The 9,085-nt window shown below is 40.1% G+C and overlaps 2 protein-coding genes across 3 annotated transcripts; one reads left to right on the top strand and one right to left on the bottom strand.

Annotated features, from left to right (window-relative positions):
- Positions 1–347: 347 nt before the first annotated feature.
- On the bottom strand, positions 348–3,449 carry mrpl51 (mitochondrial ribosomal protein L51). 2 transcript variants are annotated; one of them, XM_012959079.3, is made up of 4 exons: positions 3,362–3,449; positions 2,133–2,205; positions 1,710–1,817; positions 348–600 (listed from the first exon to the last, which is right to left on the bottom strand). In XM_012959079.3, exons 2-4 carry the CDS (start codon positions 2,203–2,205, stop codon positions 404–406), a joined length of 378 nt encoding a protein of 125 aa, XP_012814533.1. In that variant the 5' UTR covers positions 3,362–3,449; the 3' UTR covers positions 348–403.
- A 103-nt stretch (positions 3,450–3,552) lies between these two features.
- Positions 3,553–8,933, top strand: tex36 (testis expressed 36). The gene is made up of 5 exons (XM_004912722.3): positions 3,553–3,640; positions 4,017–4,331; positions 5,657–5,773; positions 7,240–7,320; positions 7,635–8,933. The coding sequence occupies exons 2-5, from the start codon at positions 4,281–4,283 to the stop codon at positions 7,830–7,832; spliced, it is 447 nt and encodes a 148-aa protein (XP_004912779.1). The 5' UTR covers positions 3,553–3,640; positions 4,017–4,280; the 3' UTR covers positions 7,833–8,933.
- Positions 8,934–9,085: the final 152 nt, after the last annotated feature.

Below are 9,085 nucleotides of genomic sequence, written 5' to 3' on the forward strand. Positions count from 1 at the left end.
TAAAAGTTTGCTCTGTGGCAGAAAAAACCTAAATTACATATAGTCCTCCCTTCCCTTCATTACTGAAGAACTCCCAGCTCCCTACAATTAGAAAAATGGGGGGTCATGGGATATGACACAGGTGTAGCTGGATGTTGCCTATTCCTGAATTTTTGCAGCACTTGGAGACCGATACAAATGAGTTTTCTTAATTTCTGATGATGATCTAGTAGGGTATTACTCCCTGACACTATTCTGTTGTAATTTTATTATTCAAGGAAAAAGGCACTACTGAATAAAAAAAAATCTATCAATTACTTCTAGAAGGCAGAGTTAAAGGCTGCATATTAAAAACAGATGAGGCAAAGTGAATATGAAATAATTTATTTGTTACAAGGAAATATAAAAGTCCAAAATACATATGCTAGCGGTGTTTGCCGTAACGGTTAAATCGCTTGTACAGGAAGCGAATTCTCTTGTTCAGATTTTCTCTGTCTTCATAGAACATTCTTGGCCCAACCATTTGACGTTTTCGAATGCATCTTTGCAATTCGTTCCCCTTCCAGCCCCTTAGCCAGGATGGGCCTATTATTAAATCACGGGGGTGCGCCTTAAAGTCACCTTCAGAGAGAGAACAAACATTACAGGTGATGTGCACCATACAAGAGTTTTTAATGCCAAACACATATTCATAAAAATCAAGTTGCATAGCTACATGTCTGCCTTTACAATATCCAACAATACCTGCCCCTTCACATTCATTGGAATGGGTGCATGTAAAACACATTATAAGTAGCGATCCTAGGTAATCGCTCAAAAAATGCCTTGGTCCACATTTTCTGGCACTTGCTCCAGGATTGTCGCATGTAAAAGGGGTCAATTACAACTCGGGGGGGCACAAGACTGCACCCTTCAGTGTTCATTAACGTCACTTGCACCCATGGGGGTTGCTGTTCACTGAACAGAGCACCTGTCCTTAAGTTCAGGGCCCCAATGCTGGCTGCACCTCCTTCCACTACTTAACTTGCATGTGCAAATGAAGTACAAGTTAGGGGTGAGAGGGCAGAACCCTTACGTGCCTCCCCCCATTCACCCCTTTAGAAGCACAGGCTAACACAGTCCTCAGTTCTAGGCACAGTCCACAAGTTTCTGCTCCGAAAGGGCCTGTGGCTATTTCCACACATTGGGTAAAGTGTAAAAAAAAAAGTCTTTTACATGCAGTGATTCAAATGAATTACATTACATTACATTAACATTTATTTATAAAGCGCCAACATATTCCGCAGCGCTGTACAATAAGTGGGTTACATACATTGGACATACAGAGTAACATATAAAGCAATCAGTTGCCGATACAAGAGGTGAAGAGGGCCCTGCCCAAAAGAGCTTACAATCTACAAATGAATGCTAAAGGACAGGTATTATTGGGCATTTCATTGTCGCAGGCGAGTACATTTCCAGTAGCTGATGAAGTGCCCCATGTGTCAGGGCCCTTAAGAACCTGGCTTCCAGCAGTGTATATTTTACTTTTCCATAATAACTGTATTAAAGTTATGGCTGTTCTAGGTGAACTATGGGGAGACTTAAGGGAACTATTGAGACAACTGGTATGCCTGCAGCTTGAGATTAACTCTTTATTAGCATTTCCTTCTCCTTTAATTAAGGGTGAGAAACAAAAACAAGTTCAAGTGGCAAAGGCCTGTCTTATTTCTCAAAAAGAATTGTCTCACCAAGTATCCCAATGTTGTCATACACTCCATACAGGGCCCTCTTGTGGTCCCAACGATCTGTATTTTTGGGCTGAGGCATAAAATTCATCTTCCTTAGATCACGACTGCCTAGGGAAAAAAAAATAGAGTTAATACTTCAGCCTTATCCATTGTCCTCATCATTCCAGCACCTTCAGGTTGCCTTACATCCTTTGCATTACCTTAAAGAGACATAACCCCTCCTTACAAATTACAATGAATATGTTCAAAGTACTCCTCTGGGCACACTAACAATTTTCTTTTCTTTTTCCACAATTAAGCTTGTTTTACTGCCATTTTGAATGTTAGACTGGATTTACCATGAACAACAGATCTCCTGAAATATATTTTTTTATAGAGACCTACATTGTTTGGGGGTAAAGTTTTTCTTTAAATATGTCTTACCGAGTGAAAATGATCGACAGCCTTGGGTCAGAAGGGAGCGACACCCCCATAGCAGCTGTTGTACACTCCACATCTAAATAGAGGGAAATAAGGAGAATGGATTCATATTTGCATAGAGACAATATACATGCATATATTGTGTTAACTCTACCCACAATAAATGTTTTGCAGTAAATCTGCTGAAGCTTTTTTTCCTACTTTTTGGATTTTTGCAGTTGTATTTGGTTGCAGCACAGAGCAACAACTAGGAGCTAAAGCTTTTTTGTAAGTATTTTATACAAAGTTCACCAATAATTTTCTATTTTTGAACAATATACATGAGTAGAGGTTCAGATATAATATAAATGTGTAACAATATTACCATTCAATATAATTCTGAACATATAGGTAAAGCCGTGACTAAAAGCACGGGCAACCCCCTAATGACATGATACATGAATGCATTTTCCAGGTCCTATAATATGGCAATGATAACAAGCAGAACTAGGTATGTTTGCAAAGCTGATCCTCTTCATACTACACAAGTCCAAAATCGCCATAGCACATTGGTTGTTTTCTTGGCATAACCATACCCACAAACCACCACCTAATTCCATTCTCTTGAATGATGAAGCTGTAACTGCGTCAGTATCAGTGCTTTAATGAGCACTTTTGAGTGCTCACCCCACGCTTGGGTGAGTTTCCTCAGGTTTTCTCCCACATTCTCATAAACACAAGTGTAAAAGTGTTTGTGTTGTGATAAAGCCCTTAAGCTTGTAATCTCGCCAAGGGAATGATGGGTAAAGCACTGCAGAACACATTGGAGCAATGTAAATAAAGGCTATTAGTAATTTGTCACAAACATAGGTTTTGCAACCTGCATTCCCACAGTTGCTGCTGAACTACAACCTCTTCCTGCAGTGAGTAAGTAGGGAATTGCTAACAAGTGATTGTATGGGAATAGGACTGAATTTCCTTAGAGCTTATGTCCTCTCTCCCCCAATGGGGGCCCTGCAAAGTTGGATCCCTTTCCTGCTCTAATATTAACCCTGTCTACACCGGGTCCATTCAGACATATCCGACCAACTAACAAGCCAATAAACGTGCAACAGCCGGACACGATCTCAGATACACAACACAGAGCTAAGCAGTGCCAATACGCACTTTATCCCTTTCACTAACTTACTGTGTTCAGCTGCGTATAGTGGGGCTCTCAGCGCTGCTACTTTCTTCTGCTCGGACACATTTACCTCCTCCTTGTGGTATCTCCTTCCTTCCCTCTATCCCTCTTTGCCCTTCTTCCTACTTCCGCACTTGCTGCATGCCGGGAAACCAGTCTCTGCTCTGACACTAAACGCTATTGCGCCTGTGCGTACTCAGGCTAGCGACGAGTGTTTATCAGGGCTATGATGTAGGGCAGAGAGGGCATTAGCCCTGGGCGCTCTTTCCTAGGGGATAGGAAATTACAGATTTGGTGGAATGTGCCATTAAATTAACACCAACCATCAGCATACCTTTATCAAGAAAAGGTGATGGAAAACATAAGGCAGAATTTGAATTATATAAGAAATAGCCGTAAAGAAATGGGACAATTTCAGTAAAATAAGGCTCTCCATTTGAGCTGACCAAATAATACCTGATACTTCATAACTTCCTTTGGGGAAGATGACAAATGTAAATAAAATATACTAAATAAATCTTCTAGCAACCCACCCCAGTAGGCCCAGTATACTTCTGCCCCTCTGCATTTGCTTTTTAGCAGTTTAGAGTATATGGACATTGTTGCTTTATAGATTTTATTTTTTACTTTAGCTTCAGCGCTGTAAATTAGTACAGTAAATCAATACAGTATGCACACAGACTACCATTCAGGACTCTTCATTATTTCTATGTTTGGCTCGGCAGGTGGTTTAATATGTTGTTTGACAAGGAGAACAATGAGAGAACAAGCCCTGCAACCATTTACACTAGTCTGGCGTCAAGCAGAAAGAGACAGCTCATAGCTGTATCTAAGGCAACCAGTAAACGACAGATTCTTACAAGAAGGAGCCAAGTGTTGTGATTCCAATATAACGAGAGTGCACAACCAGCCCAGGCTATTCTAAAGCAACAGCAGATTACACATATACTTCATTTTTACATTTTTGGAGATTGGCGGTGTGGGCAAACATGCCCAAAGGACATTTACATAATCCTTCCACTGAGAAGGATGGAGTATGGGTAAGGAAATAATTACTTATATAGAGAATGATATAGATGTGTTTTCAGCTGAAAGATAGGTGTTAAAGTGTGTGTTAGAGTGTTGGGATGGTTGGGGTAGAGCATGCTGTTTGTGCTACAAATAACTTTCTTTCTCTTATTTACTTTGGAATTTGTTGCCCTACTAACCTGCATTAAAGCAAGCAAAAACAAAGACTTAGTAAATAATACACTGCTTGCTAGATTGCATATACCCAAATATGGAGAACCAGGGCCGCCATCAGGAAGTTTGGGGCTCCATACAAGTTATTTATATAGGGCCCCCATGAACACAAGTGTGCCGTACAAAAAAAAAAAGTTTGGCCACGCCCTCTTTTGTGTGCAATGCAACCAGCTCACATTTTCCAGATTCAAACTCTCTATGTATGAAACAGTACCCCTAGTTATACAGATGTTGGTGCAAGTGGCTGCATGTTTCACACAGAATATGCCAACCGCCAACTGACAGACAAGAGACCATAAAGTACCTGAGGGGCACAGAGGAGGGATTGGCACATTAGAAGTGGGAGTATGGAAAACAGAAGATGGGGAGGGCAACTAGGAGAAAGGCAGTGTTGCGCTAATGGGGATTAGCCAGGGGCCCCCTTGCTGTCAGTGAGCTGCAGACTTGGGAAGGGAGGGCAGGAGCCATGGTGCCTGTAGGCCCTTTCCCCTACACAGCCTTGCTTCCTGCTCATTTGTCGCTGAAGTTTTAGTCCCGGTAAAGCTGCACAGATTTGGCTGATTCCAACCATACACTGCACTGTGGACATTAGTCATGGTCCCACTGGGCCCTCTACACTTGGAATACAGGAATATAGACTGGGGGCGTAGAAGCAAAATATTTTTTAGGTCTACCTTAATGCTCAGTAAATGTAAGTTTCAGTTGTAGGAAAGGCATATATTCAGGCAAGATACAGATACATAGGTTATACATTTCTAATGGATTTAAACATATAACTACATCACTGTCTGTACAAGTAGCTCTATATTAAAGAAAATATACATACTTTATACATACATATACAGTATTCTTTATTGCTGAGAGCCAGCTTAAGTACTACTGTGAAAAGTTACCTTACCTAACTGGATGCAATGAGATGCACCTCAAATAACTAGAGCTACCAATCATAATACACATACAATGCAATGCAAAGAGAATACAGTGGGTTTGTCACACTTCACAGTTAAGTGTCTCTGCAATGTTACTTTGGGTTATATTCTCCATGAGACATTACCCCATAATGTATCTCTAAAAATAACTTGCTTCGTGTTTTCATTTATGATACTTTTTATATTTGCTGTAGTTCCCGCATATTGGCACTAGTACTACATTGCCCATGACAAGCACTCAGGAAATGTTTTACCGCTCTGCCTATAGAGAAAATCGAACACTGCCTTTTATTCAACCACCAAAGTGTAAGGTAATGTATAGATGTTCTTTTCTACTGGATGGTGCAGAGCTTACCATCCCAAACTAACCTGACAGGGCTTGTGTCCTTTAAAGCGGTTGTTCAACTATGAGTACATTTTTAGTATGATATAGAGAGTTATTCTGATTTTGCAATTGGTCTTCATTTTTTATTATTGGTAGTTTTTGAATTATTTTACTTTTGTTCCGCGGCTCTCCAGTTTGGAATTTTCAACTATTTCAATTTATCTGGTTGCTAGGGGACTGGTTTGGGAGAGTGCTTGATATATAAATAGTAGAGGGGCTGAATAGAAAGATACGTAATAAAAAGTAACAACAATAAAACTATAGTCTCACAGAGGAATAGTTTTTGGCTGCCGGGGTCAGTGACCCCCATTTGAAAGCTGCAAGAAGAAGGCAAATAATTCAAAAACTATTAAAGATAGAAAATGAAGATCAATTAAAAAGTTGCTTAAAATTGGCCATTCTATAACAAATTAAAAGTTAACTGAGGTGAACCACCCCTTTAACCCATTTCTGGAATCTTGCCCATATTAGACTGAAACCTCACCATGACAGCCAGCTTATGTCTCTTTCTGGGTTTTACTACACCCTGTTTTCCCCTTGCCTGGATCACCTCTACTCTGGCTTATATTCCCTTCTGCAAGGATTTCCTATTACATTTACCAGACTATTGTTTCACCCATTACCATCTCTTGCTCTAAAGAAGGTCGGTAAACGGGTACACATCCAAAGTTTCCTATGGTCATGCTGCTTACAAGCTATCTGCCAAAATAGCTATACAATTCTATGTAAAGCGGCCAGATTTGACCAGGCAGGTTGGCAAATTTTTGACTATACTGCCTGACCATTTGGACACGTATGCCAGGTTGGTGGGTTATTTCAACTGGTCATCCTGTCATCATCAGATCGCAGATGGATGTATTTGAGAATGTCTTATGGCAATGCACCCTACAGATATGGTGCATTGGTAGATGAGAAAGTAAAGAGGAGCCGCAACTCCACTTACTGCGATTCTTATCATTTGGACCACCTGCAAAACAATAGGAAGGTCGCTTATAAGATATTCATTATTTCAGCCAAATTTTTGCATATTGGCAAGTATTGGTTAGTACACAGCTGGCTTAAAAAACAATCAAGGATGGCAGCTTGTAAGCAGCATGGGAAGATATAGATCTGTTCCCAACAGTAAACTGCACTTTCAATAGCACTGTAGAGCCACTAAGGGGAGATCAAATAGAGCCCTGTAAATGGAGGCAGGACAGGCTAGAATGTGTTCCCTTCTACAAAGATTTACTAAGTCAATGAGGAAGTGATCCATACAAGAGAGGCTGCAAGGTTTTATTGCAAAGACTTCTGCTATACCGTAGCATGGTCAGTCTCAGGCACAGTTTAAAGTTTTATTTGCTTTCTATGAAACTTTCATTTTTCATTTAAATGTCCCTATTTATTTTTCAGATTGAAGTACAAAGAGCCTATCCATTTTCATCCCATGACAACAGACACTCACTACAGAGCTCTGCAGAATATTTTGATTATGTAAGTATTCTATGAAACTGGTGTGCCCAGGGTTAGTGTTTGGTTGGGGAAGAATATACATTATTAGAGCCCAATGCTGAGAAAAAACTAAAATGGTGTCACCTCCATGTCTGAGAAGGAAAAGGTTATTGATTTATTTAGTCAAACATCTGGCTATTTCCCATATAATTTGGCCACTGTTTGGCATTTTTATTAGTCTTTTAAACTTATCTAGTCAAAGCTGTAACATGCACGTAAAGACAATAGGAAAATGAAAAACAGTTATTCTACTTGGTTTTCAAGTTTTGTGTTTTATTAACCCTTTTTATTTATAGGGATTCGGCCGTAAAAAAATTTCAAGCACAAAGGATCAGCACTCTTCCCGTGACTTCAACCTTTATTGCCATGACCCACCACCAAAAGCCACCAACCTCTGGAAAGGTTTCACAGTTTATCAGATGTCCTACCGGGGTCAACAAGGCCCCCAGCAGACATTTCTGAGAAGATATCCCAAAAGCTACTTAGAATACTGAAAACACCTGTCCCCAAGAACAACTCTTGAGCGGATTATTGTGCTACTCCCCACTAGAACTGCCAATTCCAGGAAGTTCCTGCTCTTAGGCAAAATGAATGCATAATTCCGATAGAGGAAAGGATTTCTGATTGTGAATACAATTTAAGCAGTAAAAATGGTGTCCTTAGCATATTTTGTATGCAGAACACTGTAGTTGTATGCTGAAACATTAAAAGACATGTAAACCCCCCACAAAAAAATGTAATCAGTGAACAGCCTCTATAAAATCTTTAAATACCTGCAGCATCCGCTTAATCACTAAGGATAACTTTTCCTTCTCTAACCTACTCGCCCCCCTCCTTTAGGAATTTGCTTTGGCATGCTCAGTTCTTCTCAACTCAGTTTACTTTAGTCTAGCCACCAGCTAAGAGATCACATTGCTGGTTCCCATAGAACAGGGGTTCCCAACCTTTCTTACCCCTGAGCAACATTTTATTATAAAAAAAAGACGGGGAGCAACACAAGGATAAAAAAGTCCCTAGGGGGTGCCCAGTAAGGGCTATGATTATTTTATGGCTTGGTAGCCCTATGTGGACTGGCAGACTACCAGTCTTGATTGTACACATGGTTTTATGCCTCCAAATCAGAAATTCAAAAATAAGCACCTGCTTTGAGGCCACTGGAAGCAACATGTTGACCCCAAGCCGCTTGTTGGGGATCACTGCCATAGAAACTCTGCTCTAGCTGTCTGGTATTTTTCTCCTTAACTCCTCTCCTGAGCTCAGCATAAACATTATAGTGCTCCGTCCAAATAGGACTTTTTATCAAAGTAAGTTCTGCCTATGTAAGCCTGCATTCTTTATTGTACAAACCGCACATATGTGCTGTTTACAGATATGTCACTCATGATATGTCAGAGAGAGCAAATGTCCTAAAGCTACAATTTGCTTTAGGAAAATGTGATGGCACTAGTTAACGGAGGGGATTTATGCGGTGCAAATGATGACGTCTGTGTGGGAGAGATTTGCCCAATTTATATACATAGTAGGAAAATGTAGGGTTTACATGTACAGTATATCCAATCTATAGCAGTGATTGTTAAAATAAAATTTTAAGCACCTTTACCTTGTTATACACACTGATTAAGGGGTCAGCATGAAAGACTGCTGGAAAATACACATGATTATTTCTATGTATAAAGGTGAGTACTCCATTAGATTTTAGAAGCTGCTCTGTACAAAATCACTGGGCATCCAGGTATCTCTTATTAGA

Source organism: Xenopus tropicalis, chromosome 7 (assembly GCF_000004195.4).
Source record: "Xenopus tropicalis strain Nigerian chromosome 7, UCB_Xtro_10.0, whole genome shotgun sequence".
NCBI lineage: Eukaryota > Metazoa > Chordata > Amphibia > Anura > Pipidae > Xenopus > Xenopus tropicalis.